General features: G+C 34.3%; 1 protein-coding gene across 1 annotated transcript in view; it reads left to right on the forward strand.

Moving 5' to 3' along the window:
* The window catches only part of LOC149776441 (inhibitor of Bruton tyrosine kinase-like), a 67,615-nt gene extending 49,063 nt beyond the window's left edge, over positions 1–18,552 (forward strand). The window contains exons 7-8 of the mRNA XM_089940857.1: positions 5–58; positions 7,435–18,552. Coding sequence (XP_089796983.1) covers positions 5–58; positions 7,435–7,581 — 201 coding nt within the window. The 3' untranslated portion in view covers positions 7,582–18,552. The remainder of the gene's footprint in view (positions 1–4; positions 59–7,434) is intronic.
* The last annotated feature ends 894 nt before the right edge of the window (positions 18,553–19,446 follow it).

A 19,446-nucleotide genomic window follows, 5' to 3' on the forward strand; every position in this document is an offset into this window, starting at 1 on the left:
TCAGGGATCTAATCAATTCAGCAGGCAGTACAAACAGCCAGGCCAGGGAATTAGAATGGTAAGCTATTAGTATTTCAGGGATCTATCCAATTCAGCAGGCAGTACAAACAGTCAGGCCAGGGGATTAGAATGTTAAGCTATTAGTATTTCAGGGATCTATCCAATTCAGCAGGCAGTACAAATAGCCAGGCCAGGGGATTAGAATGTCAAGCTATTAGTATTTCAGGGATCTATCCAATTCAGCAGGCAGTACAAATAGCCAGGCCAGGGGATTAGAATGTTAAGCTATTAGTATTTCAGGGATCTATCCAATTCAGCAGGCAGTACAAATAGCCAGGCCAGGGGATTAGAATGTCAAGCTATTAGTATTTCAGGGATCTATCCAATTCAGCAGGCAGTACAAACAGTCAGGCCAGGGGATTAGAATGTCAAGCTATTAGTATTTCAGGGATCTATCCAATTCAGCAGGCAGTACAAACAGCCAGGCCAGGGGATTAGAATGTTAAGCTATTAGTATTTCAGGGATCTATCCAATTCAGCAGTCAAAGATGTTGAGGTTGAGTAGGGTCTGTACTGTGTATGGTGAAAAGTAATTTGGACAGGATTAAAGATGTTAATTGATTATGGTTGGATTACTTACTTAAGAGCTCAGATGGCATAAAACTGGGTTGGTTTGACTTTGGTGTTTAAAGTTTGTCCAGATGTCTAAGTGTCCCAATGTCAGAACACCAAAAATCATGCAACAGAAATATCACACAAAATTCAGTGATGGTGGAAACTGGGAATTTCAGTGGTTGCAATCAGATTGAAAGGGACAAGAATGTACATTCAGCTCTTCCTGTAAAGCTGATTTTAAAGTCAGTTCTGGTGGCAAGAATGACTTCATGCATCATGCAGTAACATGATCTCGTAAAAGCATGTTAACCATGGCAACAGCTATGTCATCACTAAAATCAGGAAAATACATCAGATGTGCATAAAGTTACATGTGCTAAGATACTTTTTGCCAACCTTATAGGTGAACATAATCACCCGTTTCTGGATACAGATCATTTTTCAGATCTAGTCAAAATAATGTCCCCTAATTCATAAATTGCACAAAAGTTCTAATGCAAACTGACAAAAACTACTCACATGGTGACTATTTTATTGTTCTTAATCGTATAATAATAATAATAATAATAATAATAATAATAATAATAATAATCTATTATATAAACTTTTGATCATGACCATGATATGAAAACAAGATGGCCGCTATTGCTTAACCGGCTTGAAGCAGCTGTTCCGTTTTTTAGTGCCGTTTTCATGATATTTGTGCTTGTTGCCTGTCTTCATCTATGTTATTGTGTTCATTCTGTATTGACTGTTCAATTCGTGTTTCTTCATCTCCTTGTTTTGGAAATGAGAACAATTAGACTTTTTCTCAGCTGTCTTGCTCCACTGTTTTTCAAAAAACCGCCATCATGTGATACTCGCCAGTCAACCCGTTTATGCTATGATGGACCCTCATTAATTGCTTTAAATGATCACTCCTTGCCTCTCCACACTACATTGTGCTCTAGACTAAATGAACTGGGACTACATTCATCATTAATACAGAAATAGTTAATTTTATCAACGACAAGAACATTGACGTCTTTTTTCTGACAGAAACATGGCTGAAAAACATCAGGCGATGAGCCCAAGTGTACGGATCTAACACCCACTGTTTACTCCATTAAGTCGTTCCCCTGTAACTCTCGCGGAGGTGGAATTGCTGTCAACACAAAGAACTCCATGATCAAACATCTTAACCACACCACAACATTCAATTTCGACCACACATCGTTTGAACTAGTCCAAACCACACTCACACTGGAGCAAAGGTCAGTCCATTTTTTCTGCCTATACTGCCCTCCTCCTAGTAGAAAAAGCAAGCTGGCTGAATCTCTCTTTTTGGAGCAGTTTCCGACTCTCCTGGAGTATTGAAATTCGATAGGTGGCAACCTGATTATTCTTGGAGATTTCAACTTTCACTTTGACTGTCCCGGAAACCCAAACACATCAAAACTCATAGATTCCATTAATGTTTTCAACTTCAAACAGTTAGTTAACCAACCCACCCATAAACATGGTCACATTTTAGACTGGATTCTTCTTAGACCTGATGATAATAGTGTACACTCCTCCCTGGTATCCAACGAACTTGCATCAGATCACCTCTGCATCATATGCCATCTTGACGTATCAGTCCCTAACCCTCCACCTTTATCTGCTACTAAGAGAAACCTCCGTATGATAAACAGAACCAAAGTAATGCACGACATCCAAGCAAACCTAACAGCTTGCTTACCTCCTACAGCAGAACAACTCAATAACTGCCTGCGTTCATTGCTCGACAAACATGCCCCAGCTACCAAGTGCAGAGTATCAATTCAAAAGTGTTCTCCATGGTATAGTACTGTTAGAGACCAGCTTTCCACTGCCAAAAGAGACCACCGTAAAGCTGAGAGGCTTTGGCTTTCCACCAGACTCACTATTCATAGGCAAATCTATGAAGCCGCTAAGAAGAATGTCACAAATATAGTCCATGCAGCAAAATCAGCCCACTACACTACTAAAATCATGGAAAGTTCCAGCTGCAAAGAGCCCTTTGAGATTAGTAACAAGCTAATGTCAAGGAACAAATCTATACCACTTCCAACTACCTTCTCTCCAGTCGACCTTTCGGACATGTTTGCAAATTTCTTCTGTGACAAAGTACAAACCATTAGAGATAAGCTTGACACAACAATTTCGTTTGACTCATCATCACCATACAGTTGGGATAGAGAATTTGAGCGGCAACCATTAGCAGCATTTGAACCTGTCTCTATGGATTTCATATGTACAATCCTGATGGAGAGTGCACCAAAGTCACGTGAACTTGATCCAGTGCCAACATCACTGCTGCTTGAGTACTTAGATCCAGTGTTGTCTTCACTAACTCATGTTATAAATACCTCTCTCTCATCAGGGGAATTCCCATCATTTTTCAAAACTGCCATTCTAAAGCCTCTGCTGAAGAAAGCAACACTAGACCATAACGATTTAAAGAACTACTGCCCAGTTTCTAATCTCCCATTCATATAAAAAATCTTAGAAAAGGTTGTTCTATTCCATCTTGTATCTCATCTGAATTCAAACAGTCTTTTTAGCAATGTACAATCTGCATATCACCCTTGCCACAGTACTGAAACTATTTTTCTAAAAGTAGTAAATGACATTCTCTCTGTGTTGGATAGCGGAAAGATTACAGTCCTCATCCTCCTTGATTTGTCTGCAGCATTTGACACTATAGGCCATGATATATTACTTCACCATCCCCAGCATGTATTTGGCATTCATGATACAGCCTTACTGTGGTTCAAGTCCTACTTGGTCAACAGGACACAAATTGTATCTGCAAATGGAATACACTCCATCCCAGTTGATCTATGTTGTGTGTTCGACAGGGGTCTGTTCTTGGACCTGTTCTCTTCATTCTATAAACTCAGTCGCTCTCAAGTGTCATAGATCATCCTCCAGTGTCTCAGCAATTGTAAGCTGATGACACCCAAATATACAAATCTAGCCACCCAATTCAAGTTGATGCTACCATTCAAGGCGTAAAGAGGCGCATTTCTGATGTGAAATCATGGATGACATTTAACAAGCTGCAAATGAATGATGATAAAACTGAGGTCATTCTTATCAAAATACAAAGACTTTCTCATTCACATCCTTTACCTCAAACAATAAATATCAGCAACACCAACATTAAATTCACACAATCAGTACGAAACCTAGGTGTTACTCTGGACAGTACTCTCACATTGCACCAACATGTCATGAACATATGCAAGGCTACATGTCTTGAGCTGAGACGCATCAGCTCAATTCGCAAATATCTTTCAGTTGATGCCACTAAAACACATGTGTTCATTAGTACTTTCAAGAATGGACTATTGTAACTCAATTCTCTCTGGTTCATCTCAGTATCTGCTCCAGAAACTTCAAAAAGTTCAAAACACAGCTGCTCGGATCATACTTAGAGTACCACGATGAGAGCACACCTCCCCACTGCTCTGTACCTTACACTGGCTATCCATTCGATCCAGAATCAAACATAAAATTTGTTCTCTGTGCTACATTTCACTGTCAGACTCTTAGTCCAACATACCTATCCGACCTCACCCATGTGTACACACCAGCAAGATACTTATGCTCCTCTTCTGACAATCGTATACTCATTATTTCCACTATGAAAACAAAGTCATGTGGACAGTGTTCTTTTGCATACCAGGGCCCAGCAACGTGGAATGAATTGCCCACTGAACTTAGACACAAAGACACATTGATCCCATTCAAGAGTGCTCTCAGAACTCATTTATTTCGACTGCAAGAACAAACTTAAAGACCTAATAATGTTTCCTACCTTAAATATTCTCAGCATGTTTTTAATGTATTCTAATTACATGGTGTTTATTTTTGTAATCTTATGATTATATGTTTTTTATCTTATAGGTGTTGCCTAATGTTGTAAAGCGCTTAGAGCTTCTAAAGATTAGGCGCTATACAAAGTCCTCATTATTATTATTATTATCTTCAGTATGCGACCAGTGACCACAATTTTTGTTATATAACTTTACAACATGGATCGGGGCCCCGAGTGGCCAAGTGGTCTAAAGCACTCTCCGTTACGGATCACTGCCATCTCACATCTGTCTGCGTGGGTTTGAGTCTCAGATTCAGCCTATGTCTGTATGTGAGAAAGCTTGCCAGTAGCTTCTCGTGGGTCGGTAGTTCTTTCTAGGTTTTCCCAGGTTCTTCCTCCACCATTAATACTGGCCACCATGTATAGGCTATCGTGTGCTGAAAAATGGCGTTAAACCCTACAACAACAACATGGATCAGTGTTTCACACTTTCCAGCACTCTTTCCCTTCTGCTATATAATTTTACAGCTGTTTGAGATTACAGGATGAAAGTCGATATACTTATTCATATACTTATACTGATTTACTCCTAACAAATTGCGTAGACCCAGATCTGCCAGTGCATTATGTGGTGGCAGATCTGGATCTGTGCAGTTTGCAGTTGGACTCGACTTATAAGCGAGTATATATTGTATGTAAAGTTAATATTTTTTAAGAATGATATAAAATTACATGCATCCAAATTTGAATGTATGGAAAGATGCAGTGTACATGCACTGTAAGATGTGTATAAAGGACAATGTGGAGGTGTGTTAGTCCACTGTGATAAGTGGAATTTACACTTAAATGCAATGAAGCATTTGTTTATTTTGTGGGAATTTGTGATGATTGTGAATTGCCAAATCAGACATAACCATGCCAGTTAATTAATATTGCATTTGGATATATTGTATTGCACATGGAATATATTAAATTACACTTGGGATATATTATATTGCACATGGGATATATTATATTGCAAATGGGATATATTATATTGCAAATGGGATATATTACATTGCACATGGAATATAATTAAATTGCAAATGGGATATAATGTATTGTACATGGGATATATTGTATTGCATGTGGGATATATTATATTGCACATGGGATATATTATATTGCAAATGGGATATATTGTATTGTACATGGGATATATTATATTGCACATGGGATATATTATATTGCACATGGGATATAATGTATTGTACATATGATATATTATATTGCATATGGGATATATTATATTGCACATTGTATACATTGTATTGTACTTGGAATATATTTTATTATATGCTCATTTTTTTCTGTTAACTTTACATTGTCGGACTCGTTCAGTATTTTACGATATTGCACTCGTGCACAACTTCATATTGAACTCACATGTGCCCAGTAGTGTAGTAGGAACTAATTTGTAAACAAATCATGTGCACTTTTGTAGTAGATGCTTTACATTTTGGTTGATTAAATTTGTTTTTGAATGTACTAAAGCAGATGTTTCGTGGACTGCCACATACCAGCTGCTTTGGCACATTCTGTGTTAACTTTTTTGATACAGTGTTTTGGATTTAGGCTAGCTATAGATGCCAGACAGGGTCCTTAAAAATAACATGCAAGTGACAAGGCATAAACTGTCTTCTTTACTGGTAATAAGAATGGCCAGAAATATACTTACAGTTTTACATCCTGAATTTCCTCAAAATGTACTTTCTTTGTTCTGCAAATCCGAACTACATGAGCCATATCATGGTTTTTCAAGCTTAATTTCACATTTCAAAATGTACTGTAATTTCGACTATATTCAAAGTGCAATTGCATCCTCCTTACTGCACTCAAAATGAAATAAACATTAAATTCCATAGCATCTTTTGATAATGGCGATTGAAAAACTTCATATTTTTCCCACATTGTGATTTAAAACATTCGATGACAGAACAGAAATACACTTGCAGTGTCAACAGGCTTCTCCCTTGCTGCTTCAATCTGACATATTTCATGTAGAATTTGCACAGAGAAATCCAGTCCATAATCATGAAATTTCATAGAATTGACAAAAATACCAAATTCTGTTCACTCCAGATCAAATGGAAAAGTTGTTGCAATGTGCATTCATTCACAGTATGACTTCAAATTTCAATTTTAAGTAGACCCAAATGCAATTTCTTTCAAAATGTATGTCTAGCACGTGACTAAGTTCAAATTTATCTGGGGGGAGTTGTGTGTGGATTAATAATGTTGTTGTGTAATTATGAATCTGCATTTGTGTTTCTTATAATATGGCCTTAAGTAGAATAAGAAAATGAGCAAAGAATAAAAAGTTTACTGCATTTGTATGGGAAAATATGTACTCATTTTGTCATGCAGTAATTCCATGGCAAAACAAGTTCTTATTTTCCTATACAAATGCAGTAACCTATAAATATTGCACATTGGATATATTATATTTCAAATTGCATATATTATATTGCACATGGGATATATTATATTGCAAATGGGATATATTATATTGCTCATGGGATATATTGTATTGTACATGGGATATATTATATTGTACATAGGATATATTATATTGCAAATGGGGTATATTATATTGCTCATGGGATATATTATATTGCACATGGAATATATTATATTGCACAGTGGATATATTATATTGCACATTGGATATATTATATTGCACATGTAGTATATTATATTGCATATGGGATATATTGTATTGTACATGGGATGTATTATATTGCACATGTATATTATATTGCATATGGGATATATTGTATTATACATGGGATATATTATATTGTACATGGGATATATTATATTATGCATGAGTGATTTTATTTGCTCATAAAAAAAGAGTCATATAAGCTTACAAAACTTGATGTAAGTCTCAGAATGTTCCTTTATAGTGGTGATAAAATGAAAGGGTTCAATTTTTTTTCATTTCTTCTCTTCAGGCAGCTTCTAGTAGACCAGAGTCAACATATGCATTCAACAGTGACCCTTTCATTCATGCTGCAGTAACGGGAGATGTACTTGCTGATGATAATGAAACCATTCCTCCAACCTCAGACCATCAGCCTCGGTTCTCAATGTGGCAGTGATTGTGATTGGACATATTTGTTTAGCCTGCCTTGATCGAATCTCAATGCAGCAGTTGCTTTGACATCTGTCCATTTATACACCCATCCATGTGTCCATCCACACCCTAAGTTAATGTTACTGCTAAGGTTTTTAGATTAAACTCATTGTTCAAGATTTTAGCTCCACTGGTCACAGACCAAAAGAGCTTATGTGATTGCCTGTTGTCCATCATCCATCACCTTAAGTCTGTCTTTTGATGTCTGTCCATTGGTACAAATCTGTTGTCGCTGTTTCTCCTTAAATACTTTGAGGATTACCTTGAAACTTTACACATTAATCCCAAGGTCTGCTTAGTTCAAAATTAAAATAGTGCTACTCCTTCATCCAGTATGGCCACCACAGCAGCCATCTTTAAAATTTTGTTATCACTTCTCTTAAACAGAAAGCCATATTGACTCAAGACTTTTTATGACATCAGGTTGGTCCTAAATTATAATGATGCAGATATGTGACCAATATTGACACAACGGCAGCAATTTTATCACTTCTGCTCCTGTATGGAAAGTCCTGTTGACATAGGAGTTTAACAGGAAGACATGTTATGAAGACTAATAAAAGGGTTTAGGTCAGCCATTCAATATGACCACCACAGTAGCCATCTTAGAAATCTTGTTATTTCTGCTCATCCTGAATGGATCATTATGTCATATTTGCTGCTACAGTAGCAGATTTGATAAATCTTATGGCTCAAGAATATTTGAGATGGTTTCAAAACTCAGCAGTTAAAATGAGGAAATAGTCCAGTTTTTATTGCCTGAAAATTCTTTTGGGACAGTAAAATGGCATTCCTATTGAGGGGCTCTTGATTACTTTCTAACTCAACAAAAATAATCTCTTGATGATTAATCTCTTGTATTTGTTGAAGCTATGGCAGAAGTTTTACTTGTGAATAGAGCATTACAACACCATATACCTATACTGATAAATTGGAGTAGTCTACCCTGTTTATTCTCCTTTTCAAAATTCCAGGTAAAAAGCATAGACCATAATCTATAGATTTTATTATGGCTGATCTGGGTACACACTGTTTACAGCTGATTGTATGTTGTACTCAGGTTGTTCGTTAGTTATTTTAGTCTCTTTCTAAAGCAAATGTTGTTGTTATGGTTTTATTCTTTATTCATTAGCAGTAAGCATTTAGAGAAAAGGTGGGGATTATGTTTTTTTTTCTCATTTTTATGTGTTTATGATAAATTTGTGTTTTCCAGTGCAAAGCAATGATGGAGAATAGCTCTAACTTTTTCCCATAATTGTTGTCTTTCATCACATGACCTTCTACTGTGATTATATTTTATCATTATTTTTTGTCTGTCTCATTTAATCTTTTGGATAAGAGTGGAGTTTATTTTTTGAGCTATTCAAATTTGTGTCTTTGACAAAGCCATTTTCTGTATACAGATGGAGCTGTATGTATTTCCATTACTTTCATCATCTGCACTACTGTGATTTAAATAATGTTTGTATTTAAATGTTATTTAAGGTTTACACTGAGTTCTTCATTGTAACCCGAACTTTTTATTCTCTTTCTTAAAGTGAACAAATTTTCAGTCCATGCGTTTTTGCTGTTTGAAAATTTCATCAGTTTTCACAATATGGCATTTTGATTTTGACTGTCATGTTTCATACAGAAATGTGAGAAAAAGAATCCTTCATTATGCATAAGTGTATGATAAAATAATTTCCTCCCAGGATAAGAAATTTGTATTAGACAAAGTGTATTATCACCTCCCATCTGGGCATGTGTTCATTCATTTGTAATGTTGCACAGCTTTTTTTTTACCATTCATGATAAAGACATCAAATTTTGGGTTATAATTCAAATGTTCACAGCAGTATTGGAATTTGGATCCATTATCTATTTTCATTGTTTTGGGGAATAGCAATCTTGTGCATATATGGGGATTTTTATAACTGGGAATGGGGAATCTTATGCATATATGGGGATTTTGATAACTAGGGATGGAAAATCATAAGTGTATATGGAGATTGTGATAACTGGGAATGGGGAATCTTATGCATACGTGGGGATTTTGATAACTAGGGATGGAAAGTCATAAGTGTATATGGAGATTGTGATAACTGGGGATGGGAAATTATGCACATATGGGGATTTTGATAACTGGCGATGGAAAATCATATGTTTATATGGGGATTTTGATAACTGGGTGGGGAATCTTATGCATATATGAGGATTTTTGATAACTGGGAATGGGGAATCTTATGCAAATGGAATTTTGATAACTGAGCTTGGGTAAAATGCTGGTTTGCTTCAAACCTAAGTATAATTTAGATTTTGACAGAGTTATGGTATTACTTAATTGCGGATTGATTGACAGGCTTAGTTAAAGAAAAATGATGAACTGACATTCTCTTGCCTTTCAGTACTTTGTTTATGCCTTATATCAGAATCTGTAATGTTCTATTTATTTATGCCTTATATCAGAATCTGTAATGTTCTATTTATTTATGCCTTATATCAGAATCTGTAATATTCTATGTCTTTCATTTATTTGAATTCATCATGTTGACATATATTGATCTGCTTTATTTTGTGCTGCAGTATTTCTCAGAATATGATAGAAAGTGTGTAAGTTTTCCAAAGATGAAAGCATGCAAGCTTCATTCAAGAATCCATTTATCAAATTATTTAAAAATGTGACAATAAATATAATAAGTCAAGGGAAACTGAGTGCCTTTTATTTTAAAATTAAAATTGTCGCGCTTGATAATCATTGTTTTTTTTTTTAATGATTCAGTATAAAGTGCATTTACAGCTTTGAAAATTTACTGATATTGACAGTTTTTCAGTGAGCTTCAAAACCTGATGCATTATTAGTTTAGCAAACATTATTCAAAAACCTTCAATAGATGAAACTATTGTTGTGGAAATATTCATGTAATTTGAATTACTTTAATAGTGTACACACAAACACAAATATCAGAAATGCTATTCACATCTTTGTTTAAAATTTTATAATGGCTAAAGCAGATTAAAGGTTAAAATTGTCAAGAAATTCTGATTATTCATATATTGATAATTTAGTATTTGATTTCTTGCAAAATACATGGAAATATTTATATTTTTAATCAATTGTTTCTTGTAATAAGTGATGAAGTATATGGTAATATAAACAGATTAAACATTTTTCTTTTCTACCCATCATTCTTTAAAGTAAAGATATTCACAATGGTAATTTATTGTAATTTGGTTGTTTTTTCAATGTTTGTATTACAGTTTTATTGTGTCCAAAAATATTAGCGTTAGCGAAAGCATTCATGCATGAATATTAATTGTTAGTATTTTATGGCGTGTTTTTATTTGCATCAGAAAGAATGAATGAGAAAAAAATAGGTTTGATTGACTGTTGTGAAGGTTCATTGTGTTAATTAATTATTGCACATGCTTGGTTAGTAAATAAATGTTTATCTAGTGAATATACTTATAAATAAACTCTATCTTGTGGTACATAACCATTTTAAATTCATATAATGTTTTGACATTTCTTCTTCGTAGTCTTGGCATTAAAAATTGATTGTTTCAATTCAGAAATTAGTTGTGCAAAATAAATGTAAAACTTTGTTTGTTGGAGGATGAATTGTTCAGGAAGGTTTGTTTGGTGAAAATTCAGGTTTGCCAAATGAAAACTTTAAACTTTTTCATGAAAATTCCAATATTTTACTTAATTATTAATGTTAGTATTAGATTTCATGCAAAATATGTTTAAAAATTTATATTTTTTAAATCAATTATTTCATGTAAATTTATTGACTTTGCATGACAGCAAACATTGCTATTTTAACCATTGTAATCAAAAGCTTCTTATCCAGCTGTGCTTGGCTTTGAGTCGTTTGCATACATGCCAACCGCTGGTGAGGAAAATGTGTAATCCAAGTGAACAAAAAGAGTAATCCGAGCAGAAAAAGAGTAATCTGCATACAGCATGATAAAAATTCAATGAGCATATGTACAAAATGATTTATTTGTCCCACTGGACTTTTAACACCAATTACTGCTTCAAGTTTTCATATATAACACTTTGAGCTTTAAAAATCAACAGACTCTAATATTGCATTTCAAAACACTATGTACCAGCTGAGACTATGAATGTTTTGCACACCAGTAGAGCACTAAGTGCTGGGTTACAAAGCCTGGATCTGAATTCAGTTTTATTTTTGTTAACATTACTGAACATTCTCTCACAATCAGCAGTAGAATGGTAAAGAACCAATATTCCTTTCATAACATGACAAAGAAGAGGAAATTTATATCTTCCACTTATTGGGTCTTTTAGGTGGGAAATAAGGTGCCATTGTACAATCAACTCTGTCCGCATGAAGTACATCGTCAGGTAGAATGCCATCTTGATACTTCAGGAGTTCTCCTTCAAACTTATCAGCAGCTTTTTCCATATGTACACCGATGGAGACATTTTTCAAAATATAGAATGCAACTCCTTTATGAATTTTCATGGCTTCTGCAATTTTAAGTGAATTATCTTCTGCTAAACACCTAACAATATTTGATGATTTTGTTCTTGCACCCGCATATATTTTGCAATCAGAATTTTGGAATCAGGAAACATCCATTTGAACAAAGAACAAACGTAGTCTTCTGCTGCTAAGGGTAGTCTGTGTTCTGTTAAGAACTTGGTAAATAATGCCTCTGCATTTATAAAATTTGTGTCCACATTTTATTTCTGCTGTAAAAAAGAAGTTACCTTAGTATTGGAGTTAGTAAAATGAGCTAATTCAAGGCTTCTTTGTTTTACCACGATGACCAATATTAAAGTCCTTTACACATAGCCTGCAAGGGGCATGAAGCTGCCCTAGAATGGAACACTATTGTATAATTCATGTTTTCATCTTTGAATTGGTTTTTTGTCTTTTTAATATCCATCAGTAAAATTATTTGAAAAACATTTTTGTTCTAACACACGCATCGACTAAATATGACTCGACTTTTAGCACCAAATACCTACAGAATGGTTCTCTACCAGATACGGATTAGAACAAAGAGTCTGCGCGCAAAGATTAAAAATTAGAAAACCAGTTTGTTCTCTCCTAAGACGTACAGCTATTATAAATAGAAACTGAGGTCAAAAGTTTGAAAGTAGAACCAGCATGTTCTTGCAAATAGGCATCTGCTATAAATAGAACATAATACTGTTTGGAAAGTGCATGCCAGTCTTCGAACAAGCATACTCTTATGTCATAGTTACGTAAAAGCCGTCTTTTCTAGAATATGGTCTGAAAGATTAATGGGATGGTAATAAAAATGAGAAAACACAAATGATTAATTTTTTTGGGAGGGGATATACTGAAATGGCTTAATCTGAATACATTTACGTGTAAGGCATAATTTAGTGAAAAAAAGCATAATGATTATGCCAAAAGCTTGTAGATATGACTTAAGTAATCTTTTTTGTACATTAATATGTTTGTTGTTAAATATGAGAGAAATACCTTATACAGTAACTACCTGCCTTGTCAACAAATGTGAACATCTTGTTCAAATTTCGATCTAATCATGAAGTCCTGTTCCTCTGACCTTTGTATTAACCAATCAGATTAAAGCTGTCATAATTTGAAACTGCAACATTATTCAGGGCCCTTCTATCCTTAACATATAAGTACATGTATGTTATTTACAGTCCCTAACATGATATAAAATACTGACTGTGGTTAGGTTAAGAAAAAAAACGGGGAATTCATTAACCAATACCATGGCATATTAAATGCCTGACTTCTCCAGAATTCTGCCATATGACAGTCCTGTTACTTTTACTTATATGCCCAACTCCAAAAGCTGTCATTCCAACCATTCTGATTTTTAATTTATCTCTTGTCAACTGAGCCAGTTAAATTAGACAGATTAATTGATTTACAATACCCTGTAAAGGAAACAATGCCAGTGTGCATAATTTACTTTCATGTGATCAATACCATGTCACCATAGTTTATCACAGGGTCCGATATGTTAGTCATTCATTTAGGCATATCTGAATAAATTATCATAAATATACACCCAGTGTATCTACTGCCACTATGACTCGGTGACTTCCAGGTTCTTGCTATAGAACATGTTTACTGAACTCTCACACCAAGTGCAGACAATTACTATAAATCTATGCGGCAGACTTCAAAGAATACAGTAAGATGCTCGCTTTTAAGTAGAGTCCAACAGCATAGATCCAGATCTACCATCACATAATGCATCAGCAGATCTTTGTCTATGCAGTGTGTAAGGAGTAATCAGTACGACAAGCAAAACAGACCCTGATCTGCAGGCATATTATACTATCGTGGATCAGAAGCTTTGTTGTTTGCAGTTTAACTTGACTTATGAGTGAGTATCTACAGTACACTAGTCTGGCTAAGTACCATACAGTTGTGAAAAGAACCTCACCATTTGTAATGAAGGTGTAGATCTTAAATGTACAAGGCTGTGTCAGCCAATTGTAACTAAATTCCACAATAGTACGGCAGAAACTTATGAATCCGAAGAACAGACTAAACAGACCATGGAAAATGATGGTTTGCTAAATCTGAATCTCACAGGCATGCTTTGTATTGTCGTGTCCAAAAAGACCTTAATCAAAGGAACAGAATACAGTTCACGAATATTATTGATATTTGGTTATGTATTCAGTCATGGATAACATTTTTGGAAAAGTGTATGTAAAAAAATCTTTTCAAGAGACCTGAAATTTTCTCAGAGTGGAGTTAATGTATGATTTTACTGACATTTCACTGTTACATATTCCAACACCTGATGTGGTTGAATAATTGACATCTGCCATAAATTTTCCCTTGAGGAGTTTATTTGAAGTGTGAATATGTCACAAATCCATATTGATCATTCATGTTTAGTATTGTTATGCTTGTTATTGCTGCAAAAGAATGCATGTATATTAATATATTTTATTGCATTCATTTGTAGATTGTGTTACAAATCTGTTGACTTTCTTAATTTTTGTTACTGTCATTTCTTTTTTTCACAAATTTCAATAGCATTTTTAATTATCTTTTGAATTTTATTACTTCACTGATGTTCATAATTAATCAGTTTTGCTTGAATAGAGTTGTCTTTTATACTTGTTTATGCACTCGTTATTTCAGTTACTTTGAAAACTATATAGTTATACATTGATCCAAAACAGAGACAGGGTAGACACCTGCCTACAGCCCCTTACTGCCTTCTCTGTGCAAATGAAATGGTTCCCAGGCAAAGGATCAGTTTCCCCAGTTCAAATCCAGTATGCCAAAGAAGGCATTTAAATATCAATCCATCAGGTTTAAGACTGACTCTTTTTTCTTGTTAGGAGCCATGAAAGGGGTTCTTTGTGGCCAAGTGGTCTAAAGCACTCGCCTTTACCAATCACTTCCATCTCACCTCTGTCCACATGGGTTCGAGCCTTGGGCTCAGCCACTGTGTATGTGAGAAAGCTGCCAATAGCTTCCTATGGGTTGGTGGTTCTTACTGGGATTTTCCTGGGTTTATCCTTCACCAGTTATACTGGCTGCCAAGTATAGCCTACCTTGCACTGAGAAATGACTTTTAACCCAAAACAACATCAACAAATGAGTCCTGAAGATTAATTATCTTAGGTGAAATATTGTCATTGTTCATCTTTGAAAAATGTAACCAGTATATCATGGAGTGGCCCATTAGGTTACCTGAAATGTCATATGGTAGCAAAGACCAAGAAGTTTTGTAGACCCTAGGTCTAGCGTACAAGCATTGTTGGACCATGTTGTTTCCAGAAGTCTGCTTTTGTGATCCTCTATGTGCAAGTTACTAAAATTTCATAAGTTCTTGTTCATTATTAGAGACAGATTTTTTTAAATACCAAATAACATAGGGCCTATGGGCATATGGAAAGCAATTTCTTTTTGGAAGAACCTTGGACAGGAAATTTATTTTAAAAATGCCAACCACCTTCATACTCCACCCCTAAAAAAATGGTTAATGCTTAGTTTTAATGCAGAATACGAGTTTATGAAAATGACACTAAATGTAAAAATATTTTAAATGGAGCAGTGAGGATATATTTTTTTTGTCTCAGTATATGCAAAATGTTATGACAGTTAATTAACTCAAACGTGAGAAAGTGGCTGCATGATTAGGGCTGTTAAAAATTTCAGAAGGGAGGTGGGTGTAAAGAGCCACTCAAATTTATATTTGTTGTGGTACAATCCATACTTAAAAGTGTTATAAACATTAACAAGCCTAGGTGAGGATGAATGTTTTGTTCTGGAAAAAGCCTTTTAAAAAGTTAACTGGTTGACATTACATATTTATATTTTGCATTTCAATTCAAGGCATGAGAGACAATTTATATTGAGCATGCTCTTGAAAAATATGTAATCTGCATACTGTACTCACTTTCTCTAGCATTTGTTATGTTTATACAGGTACTGTGATGGCTGTTGCCAGTGAACCATACACTGTTTTGTGAGTAAACCAGCACAGTTGGGTATTTCATTATTGCAAGTATTGGTTGTGTATATGCTTGTCAAATAAATACACTTACCTGTGATGTACCTTTTTTAAAAATTAATTATCATCAATCTATCAGTAGATTCTAATTTACTGCAATAAATGTGTTTCAATTATGGCAGTAAATTTGTTTTTGATGTTTTGTTGTTCAGAAACTTATATAGGAATGCAATATTTAAAGTGGTAGAAACTTTGAATTTTTAATTTAATGATTTGAAGTGGAGGAGGATTTAAATGCTTCAGATTTTGTTCTACATTCAAGAATTTTTCAAAATTGTAAGATTTATTAATTTTTGTGCTAGAAATAACATTTCAGACATCATTGAATTGGGGGGGGGGGTGCAGTTTAATGAGATGAAATATGGTTCCTCATTCAATGAAATAAAGAAAAATAAAGAATTTTTTTACAACCAAATGTCCATAATGGTTTTTGGCTTGGAGGGGTCCTTCCTAGTCTATGTGATGCTGTCACCACTTCTTTAATTAAAATAGTTTCTTTACTAAGAATAGTTTGTGCTTTTAAGGTCTCGCTGGATAGTTTCGTATTTTGACACCTCCCCAATTTTTAAGGTAGAAGGCAGGAAACTAATTGCCTAGCATTTATAAATTCCCACAGAAGCTAAATCTGTAACGTGCTTTAGATTTACTTTGAGTTAGGCTTGAAAATGCTTTGGCTTGTTTGGTGACTGCCTGTCACAGTTTGACTAGCATTGGAGATCAAATGCATAACTTGGGCTGCAAATGAACAGTCAACTTGGCTTACATATTTACTTGTCTTCTATAGAGGTAAATATCTAAAAATCTAGATGGTTGAGGGGTGATGAAAAGTATGCTGATTTATTATAGTACTATTGAACTTTATTCATGCATAAGGCGCATGCAGATTCTTTTAGCTGCCTTGTCACAGGAAAATATTCAAAATAGCTCTTTGCTGTCAAAAATGAATGTAAAAAATTGGGGTTGGTGGCAGTGTTGGTTCAGTATAAAAGCCACCAGTTTTATAAGAAATTAACCTGATTGCCACAGTCAAAATCTCACGTGCATGCTTTCTACAATAATCATTAGTTTATTTTTATTTTTATCTTCGGTGTAAAATTATTCTTATTTTTCTGCAATAGGTCATTGTCGGATGAAAATTCACCAGATAAACTGTCCAGTGAGACCTTAATAATAGGCACATATATATAATTATAGACCTTTCCAGTGGAGAGTTCCTATACATTTATCTCCCCCTGACAATTTTATGCTACATGGGTCTGCCATCAAACTACTGACAATGGGTACAAATTTTATTTGCCAATGCCTGACATAAAAAAGCTGAATGACAAAGATGGCACAGCAGATACTTTCATTATTCTTTATCATGTTGAATAAATTTCACAGGAATCTTCAACTAGAAACTCAAAAACATCAGTGAAAATAGTTGCATCTGAGTACAAGTTAACAAAATGTGACATTTTTATAATGACATCTACCTCACTAAATTTCTTTCTCTATATTTTTTAAATGTCATGATGCAAGAAAATATATAAATAACTCAGTTGTTAATTTAATTTAAATTAATTAGGACATTTTTGGAAAGAGTTTCAAGTTTAAACTCGCAAAGAAATTCTGAAATTTTGCAAAATATTTGTCAAAGAATGAGACTGAAATGCAAGCAGTTGAAACTCTAGATGGTTTCATTATTTACCTCATTGATTTATCATTACAGACTGTACAAACTATTGCATAACAGCATTATGACACTGTACAAAATATTGCATAATGGCATTATGACCCAGTACAAAATATTGCATAACGGCATTATGACACTGTACAAAATATTGCATAACGGCATTATGACACTGTACAAAATATTGCATAACGGCATTATGACACTGTACAAAATATTGCATAACGGCATTATGACACTACAAAATATTGCATAATGGCATTATGACACTGTACAAAATATTGCATAATGGCATTATGACACTACAAAATATTGCATAATGGCATTATGACATTGTACAAAATATTGCATAACGGCATTATGACACCATAAAAAATGCTGCATAATGGCATTATGACACCGTAAAAAATGCTGCATAATGGCATTATGACACTGTACAAAATATTGCATGACAGCATTATGACTATGTTCCTCCTTTTCCTTAAAATTAAACAAAATGCACTAATTAGAATACAGTATCTTCAGACTTTGTTCAGCTTTCATATGTATGATAAGTAAATAATAATGTTGATGTCTATTCATTCCAGATGTGAGTTCAATGACATGGCATTACATGTCTTTATCATCTGCAGTTCATTTTCCCTTACTTTTAATTTTCTTTTGACAAGAAGTAAACTTCATTGTTTATTTTGAAATTTTACTATTATCTGCCTATAGGAGAGAATTTTATTTATTTATTGATTAAATAATTTAGTTATTTGTTATGTATTTATTTACTTCATTTGTGTGCTTATGGTGGTGCTCTACAGTTTTGTATTTTGCATAGGGTTAGAATTTCAAAGAAAAAGAATTTCCCTGGCTTTCCTCACTGATTGTACTGGCTATTTAAAATAGACCTTGCACATCTTAGGTATAATTCAAAGAACCTTGAATTCCCTATATTTTGGTGTATGATTGATGGGTGTAATATGGGTTATAGAGTATACAGCTTGGCCTTACTCCAGATGTGCACCTATCAAAAAGGTGCTTTGCTCCACTTGGTCATTTTCACTTCCTGAACTTCAGAGGTAAATTATATAAAAAGAGCCAATAACTATTTTTACATTTTATATATTTGGTAATTCATTCATTGCACTTTCAGAAGCTGGTATAGTCTAGTCTGGCAGAATTCATTTTCCCTATTTTATTAGCTGCTATGGATAGTGTACTTTAGACTAATATAGGCTGATTTTTTTAACACACGATCATGTACAATATCCAAAAGTACAGTATCGAACGAAATGTCAGCCACATTACATTAAAGCAGCATAGAGGTATGCCAACATTCTCTCCATTGTGCATGTTTTAAATGCAGACAATTTAACTTTCAGTATATCACTCTCTCAAAAGTACATAATAACTGGTGAGCTCTACTGGTCATAGTCAAGAAGAGCTCACTTGATGGCCTGTTGAGAGCCATCCTTAATAATGGATTATCCGTTATTAAACATAATTTTATGTCCATCCATATATGAGCACAAGTTTACATTGAGAATTTCCCTGAAACTTTACACACACTTTCAATCCAAGGTCTACATGGTCACAAATGAAAATGGTGCTGCTCAGTTGACCAATATGGTGGCAACAGTGGCCTTTTTGAAAACCTTGTTATTG

The sequence above is a fragment of the Sinohyriopsis cumingii genome, chromosome 18 (genome assembly GCF_028554795.1).
Source record: "Sinohyriopsis cumingii isolate HCF-2022 chromosome 18, ASM2855479v2, whole genome shotgun sequence".
Lineage (NCBI taxonomy): Eukaryota > Metazoa > Mollusca > Bivalvia > Unionida > Unionidae > Sinohyriopsis > Sinohyriopsis cumingii.